Raw genomic sequence first — 27,200 nt, forward strand, 5'->3', positions numbered from 1 at the left:
GTTATAACAAATCCTGTAGTTGTTCAGTTGTAATAAATGCACTCTTTGTACTTGCTGATAACTTACACAATTTAGGGATAAATTACATATTTCAAAACTGCTTTAATATGTGGGATACATGGTATAGAAGGACTTCTTCAAAACACATTTTACTATTTTTAGTCTGCTTGCAAAACATAAAATTGACGGTTTCACTTTATTTTGATGGTCCCTTTAACACATTCCTTTGACTATAAGTAATGTTGCACCTACTGTTGGGTGACAATCACAATAAAGAGTATGAAGATATTAAGCAGACAGTTTACTAACATTCGAATGAGAGTTAGTTCACATGTAGGTGCAATGTTACATATTGTCTACAGAATGCTCAAAAGGGACCATCAAAATAAAGTGTTACCAAATTTACCTTTTTAAAATCTCAATTAGTCCTGAGATGTTTCCACGCTTCATATCAGTAATTATAGAACTGGCGATCTCTGTACTATAGAGTCTGTCCTTTCTCTGATTTATTCTCAACCTATTCTGTATTTTTCTCTCCCACCAGCATGTTAGGTCTATGTTTCAGCTCTGTTGTGCTTCTGAAGGTCAGAGTGATGTCTTCAACTACATTTAACACTCTGTGGGCTTCAGCCTTTCTCAGGGAATAATGGAAAACTGTTAACATTGTGCATATTTTTCTATAATCTACTCCGGTGCACCAGGACTCCTCTATTGTTCCTCGTTCTGGCTTTGTGGAACATGTATTTAGGAGGCATAGGAAAGGCACAAAAGATGACAAAAGTCCCATTTGAATGGAGTGTGCACAGGCTTTTAGATGGTTCCCATCCCAAGTTTATTATGGAATATGATTTTGGCAAGCTCTCAGTAGCCTCTGTTTAGAGAACACACATACGTCTCCAGACCCAGTCAAGATTAATGAAGATCCCCGGATTGAGAGCTGATCCTACCGATCCCAGGGCCACTGAGAGCTTTTAAACCATTGCCCTGCAGGAAAGATGACATCATTAGGGAGGAAGTGAACATTTGGTCTAGCTTAGCCATATAAATCTACAGACACGATTAGCACATTTTCTGTGTCTGCACCAACACCTGCCAAGATTGTACATATATAGGCCAGAAATAGCAAAATATATGAATATTTAATGTGATGTACGATCATTCATGTCCTATGCATAGAATGTAGTCTTCCATCAGCTAGCTACAAATAGAACATTTAATAAAGCAATACGCCCCAAGAAGCCGTGGTTTACAGTGAATTTATAACAGCTAAGGGGCGTTGTTAGGCACGACGCGAAGCTTAGTAAGGTTTCACAAAATAAAACAGAGCAAATAAAGTGTAATGATATTAATAAAAACAGTATTCTTCCACCAAACAATGTAGTTCCTCAGAAACAGTTGTGGTTGGAACCTATGGTTGGAACAAAGTTGGAACAAATCAAGCAACACACAAAGTAAACAAAGGTGTGGGTTTATAGTGTAATCTACAACTGCTTCGAACATGGCTCAACCAATCAGAATTGGAACTATCCGTTTTATAATATATATTTTATCATTCCAGGCTTTTGATGTACCTTCAGAGCCCTGTCAATGCTAAAATAACTCTTGTTTATGCAAAGAAATTTGCTGTAATACAAATTTTGATTCTAAAGATACCCAACATGCTCTAAAGTCTTGCTTTAAGACCCAGTGATCTCTGTTACAGTGCAAGCAGCAAACCATAAAATGTTTAATTTGTTTAAGATACCAGCAAGCACAATACCACAAGTTAATGCAGCTGGCATGAGCTTGACTCAAAATAAGGCTAAACAGAGCAGTGTTATCCAAGTGTAGGGGTTTCATCATTTACTATTGATCTTTAACTGACATGTCAAATAGACTGATCAAATTGATCAAGATTCGCAAGCTAAAGACTGCTTTCACAAAAAAAAAAAAAGAAAAAAAAAAGAATGCAGAACCACTGTGCACATCAATAACATCCAGCATTTTTGATATTCTAGCTTTTTATTGACATTTTCACAATTACAGAACCCCCAACCCAACTGTGTTGCAATACAATTTCTATTGATTCCTCAGTGTCAGTTGACAAAATGGAGTGGAATAATACTGCTTACAACTGTGTTGCATTGTTGTCTTGCCGAATCCAAGTCAAGAAAAACATGTTGTGTAAGTATTGTAGGTCTGTGTTTGAGAACATGTATGATGAAATCAGGGGAATTTTTGATTCTGGTTGGTGAGTTGTGGCTTTCAGTGATCACATTTTTCTTAATAGTCACAATTGTCAAAGCTGGCAACACTGTATATGAGATGCTCATCGAGGTCACTGAAACGGGTGCTACTTCATTCAATTTAGTTTGTGATAATGTCTGGCTGACTGTACGCAATCCTTTGCTTACTGCTTGTTGGAGTTTGTGGTTTACTGAAATGTTAGCATTGCACTGACACTAACCAAGTCATTGAGTTAAAGAATCATGATGTCTGCCCTCTCATCCATGTTCTTCCCATGTTCCTTTGGAAATGGTTCATTTGAGCAGTTGTTCTCGCCACTTCACGCATCAGTAAGCAAAAGCTGTGGGTAGATTCCGTAGGAAGACTTCTCAGCTTGGCGTTATGTGTCCGTGGCTGTTTGTGTGACAGGCAATGAAATATTAAGTCACTCTCAAATCAATCTGCAAATGCAAGGCCTGACACATGGTTCCTATTTATAACTCTCTCCCTCTTTCTTTGTGTGGGCTCTCGCTGCTTTCCCCCAAAGTTCCTCAGCTGGATTGTTTTCTTGTTAGGCTTGCATGTGGATCAGAAAGTTCACCCCAGGCGGATATGATCCCTAATCCCATCCAGCTGCAGACTGAAAAGACAATCTGGAGCGATTCCATGCTTGAACCTCCCGATGGTGCGCTTGGCTCAGATGTCCTCTTTTTTGGAAAAGCAAAAGAAAGGGGGAAAAATGTGATCTGTCAGAAGTGAAGCACTGTTTAAAGACATCTGAAAAGCGACAATGGCTCCTAAGCCTGTCATTGTGCTTTTATGCTGGCTTGGGTGACCTGGGAACTTGGTTGTGCAAAATAAGCAGCACAAACTTGCACAGCAGCCAGTCTTTCCCTTCTGTTCAAGTCAGCGGCTCTGAAACTCAGCGCTCGAGTGGCTTCCACTTCCATCACCTGTGTGTTCCCTTTTGTGGCCATGACCTGGGCTCTGCGCTAACCCGAGGGCCTCTTGGGTAATAGTTGGGCCTCTCATAGGTAGTGTGTCTTTCTTTCCTCATCCCTCACATCTCCAATGCTGTTCACGCTGGACTGCAGCTTCTTGTGAACACACCACCTCCTCTATCTCTATTACTGTCTTTCATTTGCTCTCATCCTCCCTGTGCAGCCCACTGGTATCGCAGACTCTAGGATCTGCTGGATGTGTGAGCCAAATAAGGATGCTGTTAATGAAGGCCAGTGTCAGTGATGAGAGGATTCTGAGCGCCGCCGACTGCATCCTCACCCCACGATGACTTTGGTTGCTACCCAATTTACATACTGTCTGTGCTATATAGCACTGAGATAGATTTGGAGGAGGGAGAGGGGAATGAATAGGGGAATGTCTTTACCACTGTCCTTGGAGTGGTTTTCAACAAGTAGGACATCCTCATCGTTAGGGGGTTGGTTTGGGGCTGGAGTTGGGTCTCTGATTTTAAGGGTAGTTAGTGGGTAGGGACTTTCCCATCATCAGAAAAGCACATTGGTGTGTGTGGTAGAGGCATGCAAACTGGGAAGCAGCCCGCATCCCTTTCATGGTCTTTGGTACCTTTTTTTTTTTTTTTACCTCAAATCACTGAGCTACTCCTAGAAGACACATCTGCGGGCTGCCTGCAGGCAAGGCATAAGAAATGCCGAGATGTATTCATACTGCCAAGCTCTGAAATAAAGGGATTCTGAGGCTCAGCCTGTAATGAAGTAGGGCCAGGAGTCCCTCTTTGCTCTAGCATTACAACTTCAGCAAGGACTCCTGAAAGCCGAGATAGGGAAGTGGACTCTTTACTCTTAAAGACCGAAAGTAGGCTAGAGAGCGAGGTGGAAGGTAGCCGAGAGCATTCTTTACATGATAGCTTCAAGGTTAAAGAGTCCTCTCCCCTCCCACCCGTGGCCTGTTTAGTTATTCTGGACAGTAACACCAGAGCTGAAAAGAGAGCGCCTTGGGAGACTTGCTTTAAATTCATGCCGTAATCAAGCAAACAATGCAAATCCCTTTCTTGCCAGGATTGGGTTTTTATCAGGCGCTGCTTGTCATGAATTCCTATATATCGTTTGAGAACACCTCTATGGTGAAAGCTATATTACAAGAGCCGGTCAGTGGTTCACAGGTTAGCATCGGTGATGTGGAGGAGGACATGATGGATAGATATGTGGGTGATATGAGTGAGTTGACTCTAAGAATTCAGAGAGGCTGAGTGAAAAGAGAAAAGCACAGAAGGAGAGAGACTGAATGGTGCATCTGAGCTGCCATTTTTTCATCCCGCTTTATAAGAAACCCAGTTGAAACACACACCACCCACAGTTCTCGTCTCTCCCCTTTGAAAATGGCCTCTCTTGGAAACTGCAGCTAAGTTACCCAGAGGAAGAGGCGATTTGCAAATGGCCTCCTTGACTACTTCCCCTGAGCTCTCTCCTCAACGAGGCTCGCTGCCCACTCCAGCTCCTGCTACGGGGGCGACTAGCATGATATGCTGAAGTTAGCTGCGAGAAATACTCTTTCCAAGGTCTCTGCTTTTTGTGTACGTGACAGAAATTGCATTAAAAGTTTTCCTTATAACAAACCACCCTGAAATCTTGCAAGTGTGAACAGTTTTATTCAGTGATTTCAGCCAGCTTCTGATCATTAAGGAAGCACTTATTCACTGAAATGTAAATGCCACACAGCATTTTACACTTTTTTGTAGCGAGAAAAAAAAAAATGTTTACATTTACATTTATTCATTTAGCAGAAGCTTTTATCCAAAGCGACTAACAATATTACAAATACAGCTGTTTATAATGGTTTTTGATTCTGCTGAATAAATTAGCACATCGTTTGTTATATAGCTACTTAGAGTAAGCATAGCTAAACATAGCTAATATAGCCAATTTATAGCATAAACAGATACTGTAACAAAAGGGTAGCTTAACTGTAGCTTGATTATACTATATTATAAGATAAAAATGTGGAAAGCTAATGTTTACACTAAAAAGACAAAAAAATCTGCCGTGGCATTACAGTGGGTTTTGGTCATGTTACCATGCTACTACCATGTTTTTGAAACTGTACAGTGATAATACCATGCTTTTTGGAGATTAATCCAAAAATAATCCAAGTACTTTGGATTGCCATACAAATACAATGGGATATGAAAATAAGCATTCAGCATCATGGTATTACCATCTAACACCATGGTACTACTTTTGTAAGCTTTACACTGATAACTATCTTCAGTCTCTGGGAAAGAGTAATTGGTTTCAATGTCAGTGGACTATCACTGGCTTCATTACCTGATACACTATCTAGTAGATATGAGTTAGATTATAGCATGTTCTCCCTAGAGCTTCCTTGAGATTAGCTGTGTTTATTGCATACCCTGTAAAATGTGGTGTGTTTTGTCAAATGCTACAGTAAATCCACAGCACCCCCTCATGCCATTTGATATTACAATGGCATCTTTGGGCTGCATGCTTCCGTTGCTCTCTACCCAGCTATAGGAACATGCTCAGCGCTGCACTGCTGATTGGGGATTAGGCAGTTGTGGGAGACTTTGTCAACAGCTTTCTGAAAATCCAATTACAGAATATCATAAGCTGTACATGCATCAACCCCAGTCATAAACCCCCAAGGGGGAAAAGAAGTAGAAGGAGATTGTTGCAACCATTGCCCTTGTAATACATTTCCTCTGTGGAGAATGCATGATGTGTTGGATATTCTAGAGGAAATGGCAAAATGCTACAACAGTGGATTGCAGCAAATGCTAAAGTGAATTAACAGCATGTTCACATTCCTTATTTGTTGTAATTGGTGGTCATTACTTCTTCTGTGAATAGACTGTTTTACGTTTAACAAGGAAAGATAACATTTAAAGGTTATGTGTACTGTCTTTGTATGTTAGAACACTTTGTCCTACTCTTGTTTAATGTGCAGAGACAACTGTAAGTACTTAATTTGTAGGTTAATTTAAGAGAGTAGACACTATGACACTGTGACTCTATGCTTTCAAAACATTGCTCTGTTTGCTGAAGTGGCTTGGTTAACCAGTGCAATGAGTTTGGGGTGAAATTAAACACTTCACCTTTAATAATTGGATTCAGATTTCTTATCTAGATGTATTAGCTGTCACTTTTTGAAAACCAGTTTGGTACTTTTATGATGCTTTGCCATTTTTATGCTTGATAGCCCCACATATCCATTCACTTTCACTGAATGAAAAAAAATAACAGTGTGATTCTTTAAAACATCTCTTTTTGTGTTTCACAGAAGGAAGAAAGTTATTTGAGTTTGGACTGATATAAATACATGATGACAGTCATTGTGGAAGAAGTATACTTCATATATGCCCTGCTACTTCGTGTAATATTCAGTGTAGTTGGTCACACTGGCCTTGTAAAATTCTCCAACACCTGCTATCCTGCTGAAATAGTGCTTGTAATGACTTCAGCACAAACAGAAAAAGAAAAAGAAAAAAAAAAAGAACGGTTTGTTGTGTTGCAAATATTCTGGTAAAAATGACCTTTCTCTTTCTCTGAGGCATACAAAGGCTGAACATATCTAGATATTTCTAATGATTACAAAGCCATGGTTCCCAGAACATTCTGAAACAAGATACAAATCAATGGAGTCTAATAAATTAATGCATTAGCCTCAAGCAAATACTTTTTTTCTTCAGGCTGTGATTAAGATTATATATATCCTTTTGAAAGTGAACAGGTTTCAATATAGGTCATGAATGAATGATTTGGAGAGATCTCTATACAGAAATACAGTGGCAACATACAGTCAAACACGTATTGAATAATTTAGCTTGGGCTCTGAATTATGGATTTTGTTTTGCCAATATTGCTGAGATAAGACAAAAATGCAAGCTGCCACAAATAATGCAGATTTTGCTTGATTTTGTGTTAAATTCTGCTATCGCAAAATCTTACATACACACCTATATATGATGGTAAATATTATATCGTTCATTGCCATGCTAACGTTTTAAAATGCACATTATTTTTGGGAATGTACAACAGAGATATGATTACAGTATCAAAAGTTATGTACATAAGAGCATTATGCTCTGTTTTCTGTGCACAAGCATTGCTTAAGGCAGTGATGTATTGTAACGAAGTAATAATACTTTGTTACAGTACTTAAGTATTTTTTGGGAGTATCTGTACTTTGAGTTGTTATTTTTCAGCCAACTTTTACTTTTACTCCACTACATTTCCAAATTAAAATGTATACTTTTACTCCGATACATTTCCCCGAACGATATTCTTTACTTACTACAAAATAGTCAGAAGAGAGAAGAACATGGACCGCAGTAAAGCATGTTTGACGAATCAGTGGTCTGGCGCTTGAAAGTTAGTCTCCTAAAAACACCTTTCCTCATGTTGTGTAAACAAGTGCGTGCACAACCACGTGCACAATTATTCATTTTCCACTCAAGTCGAGTCTGGGGTGTGTGGTATACAGTATATCTTCTGCGATAATATGGTAAGTGGGTAACACTTTATTTTGATGGTCCCTTTTGAAAATTCTGTTGACACTAAGTAATGTTGCAACTACATGTCAACATTAGATTATTAGTAGACTGTCTGCTTCATATCTGCTAACTCTTTATCTCAATGGTCTCTCAACAGACACTCTACTGACTATAAGTAACTTTGCAACTACATGTCAACTTATTCCAACCCTAACCCTACCAGTCAACTAATACACTACTAACACTCTAATGAGAGTTAGTAAAAACGTAGGTGCAATGTTACTTATAGTCAACAGAACGTGTTAAAGGGACCATCAAAATAAAGTGAAACCGGTAAGTGTTGTTGTAATAGGGTGACCATACGTGCCATTTTTCCCGGACGCATCCTGGCCAGGATTTCTATATTGCCTAAAATATTTAGGATTTGGCTTTGTTTGCGTGTGCAGACCGATCGGTGTATGACATCGGTTGCTTTATGTTTTCTGTGTCCTGTGCATAGGTGTCCATTCAAAATAAGTCAAGTATTGGGCTCCACTTTCCTCAGGATGCTGCATTTGTTCAATATGCAGTGCAAAGAAAATGCAATGCAAATGAATCTGTCGTATTGAGCCAGTTTGTAACCATAAACAACAAAACCGCCAAAAGATACGTTATGAAATGTGGACATGGGTTTTGTGGCCAGTGCAATAAGTGCAGTGGAAAATATATGTGTGTGCATGCAAGAGGATGCAGAATCTGAAAGCATTTGCCTTTCAAAGACACATCCCGACTGCATGCTTCATTAAAAGGATAGGGATTCTTGTTTTCAGCTGGCATTTTGAATAAACAGTTTGAAGGACTTCACATGTCTCCTCACAAGAGCAGATACAATTACTTGCTCAAACTCCCAGAGGACTATCTTCCTGTGAGAGTGTTGTGTTTGGGGGGGGGGGGTGTTGTTTGTAGGGGTGGGTGGAATAGCAGAAGCGGTAGAATGAGAAGAGAAGAGAGAGAGGAATAAGGACAGGAGAGGACAGTGAATACCGAAAGCTGGATGATCGACTCTGACATTTGCAGCGATGTGCTTTAGGTCTCTGGGCCATGTACAATCATGGTGGCGAAAGATGGCTTCAAGTGCATGACACTGCAATTACATTATTTCAGTCCCAAACGCAGCCGTTGGGATGGAGCCTTTTCTAATGGTCCTTATCATTTCAACACCAGTGGCCTCACAGTCATTTGGAGCAGTCAGGCATGTGGAAATGCATTGTTCCTGCTGCAGTGCAGAGAGCGTCCTGATTAGCAGAATGAAGGCGCTGCGTGTTTTGATGAGTGCGCGGTAATGAGAGCGCTAGCTGCTCAGGGGCAAGAAGGTAAAGATGGAGGGGCTGAGGAAGGATCCTTCAGCCATTCAGAGAGCCGTTAACATTGCTTAGCACTGTTCCCTGAGCTGCAATGAGCCCAGCTGCATGCCACGCGCCCACTGGAGTAAACACGCTATCAAGATGTGACGTGACATGCTAGGACTCTCCGTGTAATGAAAAGCAATGAAGGCAATGCTTGAGCTTCAAAACAGGGCTCATAGTGACTCCAAGCACTGAGATTTGTCTCAATATCGTGGACTTACTTTAAGGAATGAAGCAAGACTAGAGTACAAACACTGTACTTCACACTGATAAAAAAAACAAAAAAGAAGTTCAGAAATGTTCAAGAAGGGCCTTGGGGTATTTACTCATGCCGGGTGTCCCGTTAATGTTGCAAACCACGCTCTTTGGATAATATTAAAGAGTTAGTTCACTTAAAAATAAAATTTCTGCAATCAATTACTCAAACCCGTAAGACTTTTGCTCAATTACAAAACACAAATTAGGATTTTTAATAAAACCCAAGAAATTTCTGTAGATCAATTGAAAGTTCATTCACTCATAATTCCATGTTTGGAGGGGAAAGAGTTAAGATTTATAGTCATAATCAGTCATCTGTCAAGTAAATTAAGAAACAAGGCATGCATATGAAACCTTTTATTATTATTATTATTATTATTACTGATTTATAGTGTAGAATTGTTTTGCAGTAAACCAGTTGTATTACTGTTGTATTAATCTTTTTCAAAAACATATTGTTCAGTATTGTCCAACTTGTTATTTTGTCCTTTTTCACTAATTAAATTAGAATGAATGGTCTCATTTAAGTGGTATTAATTTATGTAATACTCAGATAATGATCCTTTTGGAAAAGCAACACTACTTGTGTGCACTTTGTGCTTTGGAAAACCCAAACTTAGTCTGTATATCAAGTGATACTGAGAATTATGGTTTGAGAAGAGAGATATTCAGGAAGAGAAAGGTGCCAGGCCTGAAACAAGTAAGCTTAGGGAAACATCCAGATGGTTGGGGTAGACAGGCCAACACAAACAGGCTTTAGTTGGAGTTGAGAGACGACTGCATGCAGAGGCATCTGACATAATTTATGTATTTGGTTTGAGTTTGTTCAAAGCCTGTCCTAATAAGTCCAGGACAACTGATGGAAGGGAAGCAGCCAGCTCCTATCCCTCAGGAGAAACGCTGTGTCAGAACTGGACCAAATTAAGAGTAAACTGTGGGAAATGTTGAAGACCAACAGAGCCGGTGAGGAGACGGGCAGCTTAACTAGCCCCTGCACAGTATAATTGTCACTCCACTGCAGGCCTGTTATCGTGCCGGAGTAATGCAGCTGTATGGATGACCAGCTGTTGAGCAATACAGAAGACAAGGATTTTGGAATCACCACCCTGGTTAGACTTTTGATTATAGGCATAAAATCTGGTCCACTTAGTAGGTTATTCCAACAAAGACCCTTTGATGATAAGATTTATAAGATTTTCCTGTTTAACATCAGCCATCTATATACATACGTTGCATGGATTTTTTTTATTGTGTCTACTTCCAATGTGGCACATATAGGTTGGGATTTTCTTAATGAGTAGCTAATATTACTTTCTCATTTTTCTGGAATGACATGAATGCAGAGTTTCTTCCAAATTAGCGGACCCTCTGAAGTAAAGCAAAAATTTAGAGAAAGAAAAAAAAGAAAAACATTCTGCCTGTGAATAATTTTGCACATTGTGGTTGGCTGACATGTCTGTGAAGGCGCGGGACTTTAGAGGAAGGTTATGGTTGAAGGGATGAGTGGTCTAATTCAGAGGTTCGGTCTGGTGGGAGTCAGCAAAAGGGCTGAAATTGTTTAAAACACCTATATTTAGAATTAGTTTAATGGGCTTTTAGAGGTACTTTTGTAACATTACCAATCATACTGTTGTTGAAGTAAAGCAGGGCAGAGGTGTTAATGTTTTGTAGGAGTCCACTTATGTCTACATGTGGTGGTAACTTGGATTTTTCACAGAATTTCATCAGCCAGTAGTGAATTATGAACTTAGAAAAGCTGAAAAAAAAAATGCTGGCCAACCAGTTTGGATGCTTCTTCTCACATTGTGTTAATTTAGCCACAAATTGCATGATTTGTTTGTGAAAACTGTTGTTATAATGAGCATTTTTAAATATCTTTTAAGAGTTAGCATCTATAGTAATATACAAATGTGTATTACTTCTTCTTGCACACAAAACTAACCATGTTGTTGCCCCTGGCTAAATACTGCAATAACTCAGATGAGCAGAGGTTCTCTGCAAACCGTTACATTTCTGTGTCAGTAATTGGATGTTATCGGTTCATAGAGATGTGCATAATTATGCTTCATTTGCTTCAAGTGTTTTGGGAGAATAAGGAACAGCCAATCAGACGTGAAGTTTTGTGTTTTGTTTAAGGCAAGAGTGTTGATGGCTTCTCACTGTCAGATGCAACACAGCACTTTCATCAGCTGGAAATAATGCAATTATTTCTCCGCTTATATTCATGCAGTCAAAACTAATTTCCATGTTTGTACAGATTTTCCTATTATTGCAATTATTCACATGCCAAAATCATTGGATTGCATTTGGAAGCATCGGGTTAGAATTTTGGAGTTGTTTTTGGACACTTTTTACTGTTTACTGTGTCACAAACAAACTAAGCAAACTTGTCTTGCTCTGATTCCAGTTTGTTCGCAGTTCTCCAGAGGGGTGTATGCCATCTTTGGCTTCTATGACAAGAAGTCCATGAACACACTGACCTCCTTCTGCGGGGCCCTCCACACCTCCTTCGTCACACCCAGCTACCCCATCGACTCAGACGTGCAGTTTGTCATCCAGATGCGCCCTCCATTGAAGGGTGCCGTCCTGAGTCTCCTGTCTCACTACAAGTGGGACAAGTTCGTCTACCTCTATGACACAGACAGAGGTAAGTCCTCGTAGTTACCTGTGGAACACCAAGCGAAATGGTCGGCCTAGATGAGTTAGTGCTGATTTGAATTGTTTTTGCTGGGTTTGTAGCACATAAGGAGCAGGGCATGATGGAGGATGGATGCCCCATTTGAGTCCTTGGGGTCTGGATAGAGCGCCTGCAGTACTGGTGCAAAGGTCCAGATATCTCTGGATACATGATGAATTTAGAACTGATGTGCCCCAGTTCTGAGCGGCATAGACGAATTTGGGGCCCTAAAATACTTTACTTATTAAATAGCTCACCTTACTTTCCTAATACAACTTAATCTGCATTAGAACTGAACAGGGGTATTGATTTCAAACAGTTCATAAAAACACATGTATCTATTTTAAACGAATGGCTCACCCAAATACGAAAACTGTAGACCATTTACTCACCATTTACTCACCCACAAGTCAATCTAATAAAATGACCTGTCTCATGAGATATTACAAGGTGGCAATTTTGTATGAATTTATACAATGTGAATTGTACAAAAACATATGATTTTCAGAAAAAAAGACAGCATGAAGGTGCACCCCTAACCCCACCCCTAAACATAACCATCACTGGGTGTAAGCAAATGAGATTTGTTTGAATTGATGCTAAATGGACACCAATTCACCAAAATGTAAATTAGTTACAGATTGCCATGAAATTGTGTTCAAGTTACAAAAAAATAAAAATAAAAAAATAAATCATTTTAAATAATAATAATAAGATAAAAAATAACATTTAAAAATAAAATAATGAAATAAAATAACAACTTGCACCCTGTACAGTCCACGTTTTCTGAAGGCATCCAATTGGTTTATGTCAGTAACAGACAAAAACGAATTGATGATTCATTAGAAGTGAATTCATGTTGCACCAGTTTGGAAATGCAACTGAGAATTGAGAGAAACAGCAAGATATAATTTTGCAGACACTATGTGCTAATCAGACACAATGTGATCCCAGTGAATCACAAATGACAGCCAATCAGAAGAGTGTGTCGGTGGGCTTTCTCTGCAAGTGCACTGCTTTCTCATACTCACTGTGAAATGGAAATTTACATAAATTAATAAAAATGAAACCATTGTAATATTTTTCAAAATACTTATTCAGTGACTGATACACTCTTTGTCATAAAATATACTTATTTGTTTAGAATAGAGTTCACAGTTTGACCATTCAAAGTTGTTTTCAAGATCTGAGGTAAACTATCTATCATGGATAAATAAAAAATATAAAAATCATTTCACAATTACATACAAACTCAAATTAAACCATTTTAATATCATACAAAACAATAATTTCCTGACCTGTCAGCCACAACGTCGCTGAAATAGAAACCATCTTTTGTTGTGTATGGCGTTATTTTACTGTCAAATGTAGAGAGCGCATTATTGTAGAACGAAAGCACATAAATATAATGCGCGAGCGCAAATCTCTCCGATCGCACGCGGGTTTCCTTTGCTCTAGCACAAAACCGGACGCGCGCGCTCAGATACACGCTGCTCTCGCTCAGAGACGGTGCGCGCACTTAAAACATGTCTCTCCTCTCACTCAAACTGTGCCCTGTGCACTCGCAAATCTCTCTCTATATATATCTTCTTATTTAAGACAGAACTATTTAAATAAGGGTTAGGTGCACTATTCCCTAATCCGATACTTAAGATTTGGAGACCAAATTTAACACTATAATGAATGTCTCATATTTGTCATAAACTATATTATATTCTATGCGTTTAATGCATTTACAGACAATGTAATTGCATGTAACTGTCATATAACTGTATATTCACTGTTTTAGAGGAGAGTGTCATTGAATGTGTAGCTAATATGAAGTGGGATTTCATGAAAAAAAAATATTTAAAAAATCTAACTAAAATCAGAACTGAAAACAAAGACTAGATAAAATAAATAAATAAATAAATAAAAAATGAAAATATAACTCCCAATAAATGTCCAAACAGCGATGCTATCAGAACATTTATTGTGAACATATCTTGCATCATTTACATCTGTTTTTGCAGTTGATGTTGATTTGATTGGAATTGTTACTTATTATTGGCATCATACCAACTGAGAATTTGTTGTAATGATTTTAAATTCAGTTGAGGTATCTGACATATGATCATAACACTATCATAACACTGATCTTTTATATGAAGTCTTGAGTCTTTATATTTGGTCTCCAAATAAGTATTGGTTTAGGGAATAGTGCATCTGACCCTTGTCTAAGTTCTGTCTTAAATCAGAAGATATATATATATATATCGTTCAGAGAGGTTTGACCAAACTGTTAAACTAGGTTATTTTCAAATCATCCAAGCACCCGATTGATTTCTAATATTTGATTATTATGACTAAGTAGTATTACATTGTAAAGAAATTTACAATGAGAGCCATCTTTGAAATCTGATTGGTTGATAACTTTTGACAAGGTTTAATTCAGGTACGAAAATAATTAATATCTAGCTCATGAGCACAGAGAGATTTTCGAGTGAACAGGGCACAGTTTGAGTGAGACGAGAGACATGTTTTAAGTGCGTGCACCGTCTCTGGGCGAGAGCAGCGTACTGAGTGCGCGCGTCCGGTTTTGTGCTAGAGCAAAGGAAACCCGCGTGCGAGCTGAGAGATTCGCGCTCGCGCATTATATTTATGTGCTTTCGCGCTACAATAATGCGCTCTCGACATTTGGCAGTAAAATAAGGCCATATTGTTGCTTGTCACGTATTGCTGACATGACTGGTTAAAGCAAACACTCTGATTAACAAATCTCGTGTCACAGTGCTGCATCACATCTGGTTAGGACACAGAGTGTCATATGAAAATACTATTATACTGCTTTGGTATGATTGTATTGTCATTCTTGAGGTTTCCGGCATCTGACACCCATTCATTTTAACTGTATAAAACAAAGCAGTGTGAATATCCCACCAAACATCTCCTTTTGTATTGCACTGAAGAAAGAAATGCATGCGGGTTTGAAACAGCGCTGGGGTGAGTAAATAATGACATCGTTTGAATTGCATGCAAGTAAATGGACAATATGAGGATTGGCAGTAAAACAATAGGATCCTAAAATGTCTTTGTTACCAAATTAAAATTCAGGGCCATAACAGCGCCGATGCCTCATCACCCCCCTCCCCCGAGCACACCTGTTCTTGGGCCATGGTTTGTGTTTACTAATCATGAAGAGGTCACAATCTCCGTTTGACCCAGAAGACACCTGGCCAATGATTCTGCTCTTCCCGAACTTTATAGATGGCACTGCAGTGAACTCCTCTGCGGCAGTCACAACATCTGTGCTGTGGTTTCGGCGTCGACAACGCACCGCCGTTCCACCATTCGCCTTTCTGCACCGTGTCCTATTTAACCATTCATTCACTCGCAAGGAAATCATCATTTCCCATCGCTCATCTCAGACGGATTGAGCAATTAATTAAACTCAAGTGCTTTCTGTTGAGGAAATCTGCGATGAGTCAAAGCGTCTCATGGCAGCACACAAGCTTGAGGCGGTGACACTGGCATTTCGGGTCCCATTAAAGCCCGCTAGCATCCTGCGGTTGAGTTCACAATGGTTTTTCCCGCAAAACGCATCGCTAATTAGATGAGACACAGAGCTAGCTCAGAGAGCTCAATGATCCCCCCTCCTTCCCATCCCAATGTGTCCTTCATAGCAGCTTCCGCCTGGATTTGTTTCACTGCGATTTAAAGGTCATTTCCTGTAAGTTGCCAAGGAGCTTCTCAGTTCAGTAAAAGACAATACAAAGAGCAGATTTAGCATATCTCTCAAACTCCAGGACATGTAACCAAGGACATTATGTAAATTGATTGGCATTTTAATCAAATTGCATTAAAGCTGCAGTCCGTAACTTTTTTCTGGTTAAAAATGATCCGAAATCAATATTTGAGCAAGTACATAACCAGCCAGTGTTCAAAACTATCACCTTACTTTAGCCCGATTCACAACGGTTAGTTTATAATAATGCTTTCTAATTTGAGTGGTACGGGTAGGTTTTCGTGGGAAATTCGAGCATGGCACTGCGTCATTACGTCACGTCTGTAAACATAAAAAAGTTGTCCCGGCTAGTAGGTAATCTCATGTGAGGATGCTGCAGGTGGCGGATCGTTTATAGCCTTTTCTCACAGCAGCTAGAATAATTAAATGTATAATTTTGATGGCAGATTGTAATCCAGAAAGGATTATGTGTTTTTAATGAAACGCATGTGAATGAAATTAAATTATATTCCAGTTTTAAATGTGCTTCTGATTACAGATAGCCTGGGATTACACATGATTTGTTTTTTTTAAAGAAAACCAGTTTGAAGGGAGCATAGTTTGCTTTTTGGGTTAAAAGAATTTCTAATATGAAATTCGAATGGCATGACAATTAGATTGAACTGTACATAAATTTAAATCTACATGCTAATACATACTATACTCATAATTACGCAATGCTGATGTTGTTAATTTGAGAATAAAGTATAACAATAATAATCATTTGCACGGTTTAATGTGATATGAGCTAACCGATCGTTAGATTTAATCACCATTGGTAGCGCGATTTATGGTAATGCTTTTTTCCTCAGTTGGGCAGAACAAACGTGACTGACTTGTTACTTACTGTTCAGATGACAATATCTGGTGAAAATTCTTATTTGGGTCATATATTCCAAAACGTAGACTAATCTGTGATTGCGAAGAACCGTAAATATCCACACCGGTGCGGTGACTGACAGCTACATATACTCCTCAAAACATTAGATTCATCTGCGCTGCAGCTGTGCCAGAGTACAACCCCACGCATGGAAGATAATTCCGCACAGAGCTGCAATTCCAGGTTTTCAAACACAGATGGCGACAAAGAGGCAAAATTTACGGACTGCAGCTTTAACATGCATTATATGATGTAGGGCTGTCACAATGCCAGATTTTTGTTTATTTATCTCTTTTTTGCTCAATTAATCACATTCAAACTAGGGGTGTGTTCCACTTCACTTTTAGACATACACTCGTTAACTTTCCCTCAAGGGAATTCCTGCTATTTTCAAGTGCATTCGACTTTGTGAAGTGGATGAGCGAAGTTTATATGGACAGACCCTCAACCCCTCGATTTTGACTGAGGGAGCGAGTCTGCTTCATATGTACATTTCAGAAGCTCCATATACTACAGTGCAACAGCAGATCGTGTTTAATTTACCACCACCCCACACAACTCTACTGCATGATATTATTAGAGATTTAGAGATTTAACCGCACAATTGCTACCTTATGCTGACTGTTTGTTACACAGTCATAGTTTAATATTTATTAAACTGTATGTATTAATATTTTATTTGTTTATTTATTTTTAATATACTTTTTCCAACAGCCCAATCATACCTAAAGTATAGGCATATAGAATGGTGCATAAAACAAATTCATAGCAGATTCCAAGTGATCAAGGGCTTAGGATGTTCCAGTTCAACCGACTGCAATGGTTTGCCAGTAGTGGGGTCTTATGCAACGCAATCAATGGCATATATCCGAGTCAATGAGACAGAGCTAAGTTAGAGAGGCAAGGGCTTTAAAAAGTATGTGGAACACACCCTTTTAGTGTATAGAAGCAGAGAGAGAGAGATTTTGTAGCCATAACTGTACAAAAGCGTACAAAAACAACTAATGTTGATCGGCACTTCCTGCAGAATGGGGTATCTAACACCCCGTCTTTTTACAGAATCCATAAAACTCCCACACAGGGGAGCCGGGATTGTAGATACACACTGCTTCATTTATTCTGATGTGTGGCAAACAGCATTGAGGTGTGATACCGCCTCCTACTGTGTTGGAGTGTCAACCAGATACTACAATTACTGCTGCAAACAATAACAATCAATCACATAACAATGTTTGCTGAAGAAAGACCTTGATTATTTACTATATAGCAATATATTGTGACACCCCTAAAGTGATGTATAATTTTAATAGCATTTGCAATTAATCATATAACAATATTTGCTTAAAAAAAAAAAAAAAAAGACCCAAAATGAAGATTACAAGACATTACATTATTATGAGAAACAAGTAAAGTTTTGATTTGATAGTCAGGCATCAAATTTAGGTAATACTTCAGGGTAGGATCTATCCAATGGCTTATGAATTAATTTGTATAGGGTTAAGAGGCGTGAGCATTTATGTTTTAAATAATGAACTTAATAATGAAAACTAAATGAACGTGTCATAATGACAGCCTAAATTATTACTAATTACAGCAGGCACCTGCATCTAATGCAAGACAGCCAAACTAATAACATAGCAATTATGTTGCATTAAAACACTATAGCTTCTCGCTCAGATTACTGGCTTAGATTTAAGCTAAGCCTCATGCCCAGCCAGCATCCCTCCCTTAAAGGCAGCAGTGAAATGTAATCCTTATTACTGGAACCCCAGGAGAGGATTAACAGAGTTTATTAAAGCACTTCATCAGGAACCTCGAGTCAAGTTGACACTTGGCACGTCACATGGACACGTACATCAAATGACATGACCCTGACGCGACATGGATGGGTACACCACTGAGATGCTGGCCAAAGATGTTTATTAGTTTTTGGCATGGGTCGCCATCTAATTCCATCTAAAGGATTATTTTTTCTTTAGCTGTTTTAAGTAAGAGGTTAAGGCTAGGGCCTGTCATATTTCTCTGATTGTCTGTGTCAGTTTGGGATTGGGACAGAATGTTGGATAGATTTAGTACTCTGTTTGTTTGACAGGAACATAACAAAAGATGTTGGTCCAGGAATACATCCTGAGATGTTTTCTTTGAAGAGGCAGTGCCTCCTAAAAAGAAGAGAATCAGCTGTACAAAAACAAAACAGCAAAATATGAGATTAGATCAACTCAGACTTATTGGAAATATGTGCTTGTGGTGACGTTTCTGCAACACTAATATTACGATATTACTGTTAACAAAAGCAAACCTGACAATTGCAACATTGCGTGAGCTACCGAGGAAATCTGTGTTGGAAAACCCATTCATATGAAGCTGTATATATGACGCTAATGTTCAAAAGTATCAGTTTTCAAATCTCACTGCATGTTAAAATTGTTTTGAAGTCATAACATAATGTTGGGAGAAAATTAAGCTTTCCTAATCCAAACTCTAGCCCTGCAAATCAAAATTTGAGTGAAAAGATTCAATGTTGCCTGAGTTTTACTGCCTCTAGTGTATTAGTGTATTTATTTTTGCAATGAAAAGACAATGCAGATAACACAAACTTAATAAGTATGTTAAATAGTGTGTTACAGTAAATAGTATGTTTAATAGTGTGCATGTATATACAGTATATATATATATATATTGGATTAATGGTATGGTAATATAAACAAACAAGAATATTAGGATTATTAACAAAAAAAAAGGTATTTATAATGAACATTTGAGTGCCTTTTCCAAAGCATTTGGTTTCACACACATACACACACACACATAAACACACAAAATCTGTGCAGTATATTTACTGTAAAAACTTCTGTAAATCTACTAGGAATAAAGCTGTGTTACTGCTACAGGACCATTTCTAGGATAATTCTAGGATTCCCCTGTCTGCCCCCTGGCACACATCAACTCAATAAAAACCAATTATTTGTCCCATGCAAAGGACAGGTAGTGAGAAGATGACACATGAGAGACTAAATAAAAAGCATCTCGCAAACAGTTCTTGGTTCTACAGTTTTCTCTTTAATGCCTATTACTGTTATTGCTGGGCAACAATTTAAAGGCATGTTTACTAGGCACCAAATTGAAACAATGAGTGCAACTGATTAATATTTGCCAGATTAGAGAGATACAATGTTTGAAAGAGTTTTGTTTCAGGCACTTAGTAGTTGTTAAACTAGTTACCTATGAGCAGAACAGTATATGTATCTGAAATAATTTCTGTACTTATGAAATAACATTGCTTCAGAGGAGCATTTATTTAATTTAATTTTATTATTATTTAATTTTATTATAATTGTATTTTATTTTATTTTTTAAATGTTTTTGCAAAACTGCAATACTTTCTTTCTTTCTTTTCTAGTTTCAGGTCTGTGTACTGTATTTCCTATAAACTAACCTCTAAAAGCTCATAAAACCAAAACGAACTGGCAGGTTGCTTTGCATGTCTGTCAGACACTCTCTTCCTGTCTAAGTTGCCAGCTTTTGGATGATATATAATAGTATAAAATAATATAAAACTTTATGGCAAGACTGTGTTTGGGTAAACATTCTCGCCTGCATCTGCATACTTGTGCAGACTATGTTTTGGCCTTCAGATGAAACAAATCAAACGACACTAGAAGTCTTCTTTATTCCTGCAGTCTTTAAGTTTCTCCTTGACATAAGTTTAGGTGTGAATATATTTATCTGCTGTATGCATGCAAGTATAAGAGAAGAAGCTGTGTGTGTGGGAGCAGTGGGGAAGAAGTGAGATGGATTTTGCCCTTTCTGAAGTGGCGGTCAGGTATGGGCAGATAATTGCCGGGCTTGTGCAGCAGAGACGGATGATTACAGGGTTTATTGTCTCTCGCAGGCACAATCAACCTTACCTCATGTCCCTGATTCAGCACACTCACTGCCACTTGATTTATGGGGTTCGGTGGCTCTCTCTCCCTCACTCAGGCTTCATCATGGCCACTATATTGCTTGAATTCTCTCTCTTATATGCTTTCTTCCTTGTTTCCATCTCGTGTGTACTGTATTTCATTTCTCTCGCCACCTCCATTTTGCTTTATGTTTTGTTTTGTATGCTGTCTGTTGTCTTCCACTCTCATAATTCTGGTGGACACAGGGTCATGCAAATTAGTTTTTAATTCCAATTTAAATCCAGATTTGAAATTATATACATTTTGGATAGCAAGAATAAGGAATTTTGGACATTCATTGTGATGTTTGCATACAAATCATACAAATTCATACCAAATCGACAATTTGCGCAATACTTATGAATTCTCATGAAACTGGGTTCCATGCCTCCACTTCCAAAATATGTTACATTTCTTTACATTGAATTCCATAAATTCCTCTTCCTGTCATTTTATCCTGTGAGGCATGGTGAATTCAATTCAAATTCAATTCTATCTCATGAACTGTGAATCCCATGAAAAGACTGTCTTCTAGAAAAAGAAGAGTAGAAAAGCATCCCAGCGGGCCATTCTGGCAGTATGAAAGCACTTTTTCTTTCATTTGACATTTGTGACTGGCAATTTTGGAAAAGAAAGATAAGTGGCATTCAGTGGAAGAGACCCACCAGCCATCTATTTAGGTACAGAGCAGCATCAGAGCAGGATCTTGGCTATCTTGACCTCATCATCTGCATGACTAGTGTATGTGGAGTGAGAGAGAAGACTACAGTCCACCTTCCTCTGCACCCTGATCAATGCCTGCATATCATACAGTCCAGTCAATGATATGCAGGATAATCAGGGAATGACTATGGCTCAGTCCTGAAACACTGAATCAATCATTTCAACCAAAAGCATGTCATGGACACACAAAATGGTGTATGCAACATATGCAATTCAACATGAATTTGTTTTTTGGGCCGTAAGTCTTATCGAAAGGTCTTACAGGGAAAAAACGATGGTGAATACAAATAATAAAATGCAGCTAACCATACAATCATTAAACTTTCATTGATTTTTTAAAATGATTTTTCTTTCTTTCTTTCTTTCTTTCTTTCTAAGTCAACTCATTTGAATCAGAAGAGTCACTCAATAATAATAATATAATATAATTAATATAATATAATATAATATAATATAATATAATATAATATAATATAATATAATATAATATAATATAATATAATATAATATAATATAATATAATGTATACTGGTCAAATAATATTTGACTTTTTATAATGGTCATTAATAATAATCTTAAATGTTTCTGGAGTAATGATGGTGAAAATTTTGACATCTTAATATATTATGTTACATTTAAAAATGCTTTTAAATAGACAACAGTTATTTTAAGTATTTTACTTTTGTGCAATGGAAAGATTCCGTGGATGTTTAAGGTTCCTCACAGAACCATTGGTGCCAATAAAGAATCTTTATTTTTAAGAATGTGATTTTGAGCAGCCTTTTTGAGCATAAGGAATTCTTTCAAAAACATAAAACAATCATACTGCAATGTAATATAATATATTTTAAATGGGTTTGATGCATCTTTTGCATTGGAGGTCTGCAGTGCCGTTGCACACCCCTCAATAAATGAGTAGCTGTGCCCTAGTTTACAGTAAATGTGAAAAATATGCATACATTTAAAATCTAGATTTGGGTGATACATAACATCCATCGTTATTTCATGTGATTGTTTTCTCACTTGTAATGAATTTACACTACCCCTCACATAAACGACTCCTGTAATGTCTGTGTTATGAGGCTGTGTGGTAGAGATGCGCGGATGAGTTCAAACGTCACCTGAATTCACTGCTTCAAATAAATTATCCGCCCGCCGCCCACCCGCACCTATATTTTTCTCTGATTTAGATAACCGACCCGACCCGCACCTGATCGTCACATTACAATGATTCTAATTAGACTAATTCTTGGTTTTGCACGATGATATGATGAATGGATGGTTCATTTTTAACAGCAGATTCAGTGATGTGAGAGCTGATCTGCGCATCACGTCTGCCGCGCATTACGGCTCCGACGCGGCCACCGGAGCTGATCACGGTCGCTCTAGTCAAGTCAATGCTTGTGTTTATACCTATATATATATATATTATACCTTCGCTACTGGTGTGATTTGGCACCGCGTGGAGGACGGAGCCGTAAGGGGTAATGGTAACAGGCTAATACAATGATAATAGGCTGCTTCATATGAACATTTAATTAAAAATCAAAAGTTCTTCTTTGGCCAGATTATAGTCTACACTTTCTTAATAGCATAAACACACGCTTTACTCCATTCAAACTTTATCTGGAATGCCACTGTATCTGTCACTGCAACTTCCCGAACAGGCGAACACACACAAAAATGAAATCTGTGCATCTGTCTGCCTAATGAAAAAATCAATTTAAAACACGTTCATATTTTAGAGAATATTTGCATCACTAATGATTTATCTCATCCACCCCCAATTAATTAGAATGTATTTTTTTATTACATGACCCACCCGGCCCACGGATTACCCACGGATACAACCGCCATCCGCGCATCACTACTGTGTGGTGTTTGCGAGCGATACAGCTGGCATGAGAACATCTTCAGTGTAATGACTGCAATCCATTACTAAATGTGTGTATGTATGTATGTGTGTGTGTGGGGGAGGGGGGTGATGTGCAGTAGAAAACACTAATCTGCATAATGCACACATACACAACTACTGAGCACTGCCTCAACTGTCAATACAAGGCTTGTTCAATGAAAAAACAAATTTATCATTTTTCATTTGCAGCAGCTATGAAAAATACGATTTCACTGGCCCGTGCTAAAGCGTGCCCACACCGATTAACTGTTTAACAAATGACTGATACAGCCAGAACCAAATGTGAAATGTCCTGATAAACAGATCATTCACTGAGCTGGGATCAGGATCTGTGTTTGCTTGGAAGGGAATGAATTATAATGTTTACATACTAAATATTCTAGAACATATACAGTATGTGTTCAGAAATGAATGGATGTTGCACAGAGCGTTTAGATTTGTTTTAAAGGAATAGTTTGACCGGAAATTTAAACCTGTCATTGTTTATTCATCCTCACTTCATTTAAAACCCGACTTCCGTTTTTCTATAGAACATAAAAGGAGAAATTTTGGATGACATCTCTTCTTCTCATTCAGTTCCAATGAATGGGGACTGGAGCTTTCAAGCTTCAAAAAATGCAAATGCAAGATAAAAATATCATATTTGTTGTCTGAATGACTAGTGCACAAACTAAAATTGAAGTCGTTGCCGCTCCATTAGGATGTTAACTACTGCAGGCAAAACATAACAACTTTATAGCTATCATGTGCGGAAGTCTTATGGACCATATTTCTTACAGAATTATTATGGATTTGTACACTCAGAAGTGGCCAGGATGTTCAGCTTTTGACCAAATTTTAGCTGTTTTGTTTTGGAACGACATGATGGTAATGACTTTTTTGTGTGTGTGTGAACTATCCCTATAACACTACTATTTAAATGTAAATTCTGGTCAGGCAGAAAGAAAATGGCCAGCATTTTTCTCAGAAGCCTTGTGCAATGAACCGTTACCAAGCCCAAGACAACAGCACTCAATATTGCATGGCAGGACTTGTAAGTGAAGATGGTTTGTGATGTGTGTCAGGCTAAATCCAGCAATATCCTTTCTTTATTGACTAAAAGCTTTTCATTAGGGTAAATAAAACAGAGAAGCCAAGTCCTCCCACCATGAGAGCTTTTTCCTCCCACTGCAGCACAATTAAAATCCATATTTCACAGTTGGTGAAGAAAAACATCACAAATGTTGAACAACAAATCATTATTTTGAATAAAAAAATAATAATAATAATAATAAAACATTTAGGATGCACAGAGGAGAAATACATCAAGCAGACTATTTTTCTTTGGTTTTGTCCCACTGGCAGGATTCTTGAATTCATTTTTGTTATTACCAGGGGCATGATACTCTCGTACTCTCATGGTACGAGCAATATAACAGCATATGATGCATTTTATACGTGCATAGTAATTAAAGCCCCAAATTGGTGAGTGTCCTTCAAATGACCCAACCACCTGTGAACATTTCAACATGCCACAAATCAATACGCATGCGATGCCTGAGTCTGTGTGTAATCAATGACCTGACAATAGCAGAGCTATATGACGAACAACAACAGTGTCAGAGCTGACCTGCAGTCGGTATTTTTAAGAGATTTTGGGGGGTGGGTTAGTGACCTGACCCTTACGGGACACAATTTTTCACATATATTTTTGTCTGGTAAATGTCTGCACCAAGTTCCCTCCCCCAAAATGACGTATTCGGAGGTGTGGGGCCTAATTTATAAAACGTGTGTATGCATGGACTGATCTAGTTTGCTCTGCTAAAATCTATGCCAACATTTACAGTATATAAACAAAAATGGCCTTTGATGTAGAAAAGTCCTGGACAGCAAGCAGTGTCAGCCCAGATCCGGCCCACATCTGGCCTGCATGGATTTCACACGGCCAGATGTGGGCTGGATCTGGGCCAAAACTAAGTTGCTGTCTGGGGTGTTTAGCGCCATGTCAGGGTCTAAGCAGACATATGCACTTCTTGTGTCAGAGAGTCGCAGTACTGCAGGTACTTGGAAATTTAAGCAATTCTCGCCATTCTCAAGGATTTGGACGGTGACTTGTGTTCTTTTTAACACGTTCTCACTCCCAACACATATTGACGCTTGGTCAGGACTTTTTGACGCTCAAGGTACCCTTTTAGCGTCATTTTTCAACGTGCAGGGTCCTCCATTGCTTTCAGTTGTTTGCCTTAATTTAATGGTTTGCATGCATTAGTAAAAATATAAATCATTTTATATAAATTTATACTTTCATTGGAGCACCTAACCCCACCCCTACCCCTACCCTAAACCTACCCACTGAACAATATAAAACACATAACAGTCAAATAAAAGTACAGTCACAGTTATTTATTGCAAACACTGACCATAAAAAGCAGTATAAAAGTATTACAAACAAGCCGTGTTGCATTCCAAGTCTTTTGAAGCCATACGATGTCTTTATGCGAAGAAGAGAGTTAAACATTAGGTTTTAATTGCTGAAAATGATCCCGCTCCATTAACGTGCTCACATCTCATTCAAAAAGATACACCCATACTTTAACATGATGCAATCGGGCAAATGGTAGGTTTAGGGGCAGGGGTTGGGTTAAGTGCTCATAAATGTGGTAGTGTAATGTAAATAAAAGTGTTGCGACTGTTTACATTGAAAAATCACATCCCAACCATGCAATAATGGCAATGTTATTACCCAATATATAATCAAAACGATAAAATTCCCAATGCCTTTAGCGTCGGCATATTTCTTATTTTCTTATTTATAAAGCAATGGAGTACCCTGCACGTCGAAAAATTATGCTAAAGGGGTACCCTGTGTATCAAAAAGCGACGCCACAGGTGTCCTGACCAAGCGATGGGAGTGAGAATGTGTTGTTCTTTTATATGCTAATGTCATTAATTAGGGGGCGTTTACAAGGCAGAGATCTGAAACAATTCGGCACAATTTCAAGATCATTTGTATAGTTTCTACACAATTTTTTATAAATGAAGCCTGTGAGCTCCAGGGCATCAGCGGCCATTCAACACTCCTGAACCCACCCAAAAGCAGGCCAGATAGAACGATAATGATATCGCACGGCTACTCCTGAGATATTGCTCATATAGCATTTTTTTTTTATCATATTTGAATGTTAATAATATATATATATATACATATATATATATATATATATATATATATATATATATTAGGGTGTAACGGTACATGTATTTGTACCAAACCGTTTCAGTATGGGTCTTTCGGTTTGGTACGCATGTGTACGGAACGAATACAGTAGCCTATTTTTATTTTTATTTTTCAGGAAATTCAAATAATAAATGCCGTTTTGACAATCTTTGATGTGGCATGACAGATTGCTGTATAAACGCCTTGGAGAGCCGCTTCTGGGACGGTTCAGAGACATGCTGGTATAAACCCCACACAAGCATTGACTCGAGCACCGTGATCAGCTCCGGTTCCCGTGTCTGAGCCGTGACGTGCTGCAGACTTGTGCAGAGCGGAGCGCGAGTGAACACCATCTTTCCTTCCTCTGTACCACTAGTTTTAACGCGACTAAACATGACTGAACATCTCATGCCTCATGTAATTGTTCAATCAGTGTTTGAACTGCGGAAAGACATCAACAAAACAGCGTGGAAATAAAATGTCACGTAGCATTTCATTTACCTCAGCAGGTCATCAGTGTCCACAGCTCATTAGTTCACTAGAGAAATGAAGTCTAGAGAGGAGCATTTCGCCAAATATTACAGCATATACTCATTACATTTTACTAAACCTGTTAGTCTTAATTATTTAATGTATGTTTAAATGAATCTGTTATGAAACATGCTATGACAACCAGTGTGTAATTGAATATATTTTAACAAATAACCTAGAACTTTTATTATTTATAAGTTAATTTAAAAACTGCATTATGTGCAATTTACATGTT

The 27,200-nt window shown here is 38.2% G+C and overlaps 1 protein-coding gene across 4 annotated transcripts in view; it reads left to right on the forward strand.

Moving 5' to 3' along the window:
- Positions 1-27,200, forward strand: part of gria3b (glutamate receptor, ionotropic, AMPA 3b) — a 116,658-nt gene that overhangs the window by 18,553 nt on the left and 70,905 nt on the right. For all 4 annotated transcript variants that reach the window (XR_009274170.1, XM_058797932.1, XM_058797933.1 and 1 more), the window contains exon 3: positions 11,744-11,983. Coding sequence is in view for 3 of the 4 variants with exons in the window: in XM_058797932.1 (XP_058653915.1) it covers positions 11,744-11,983 (240 nt within the window). In the remaining variant the exon portion in view is untranslated. The remainder of the gene's footprint in view (positions 1-11,743; positions 11,984-27,200) is intronic.

This window comes from Onychostoma macrolepis, chromosome 14 (genome assembly GCF_012432095.1).
Source record: "Onychostoma macrolepis isolate SWU-2019 chromosome 14, ASM1243209v1, whole genome shotgun sequence".
In the NCBI taxonomy this organism is placed as follows: domain Eukaryota; kingdom Metazoa; phylum Chordata; class Actinopteri; order Cypriniformes; family Cyprinidae; genus Onychostoma; species Onychostoma macrolepis.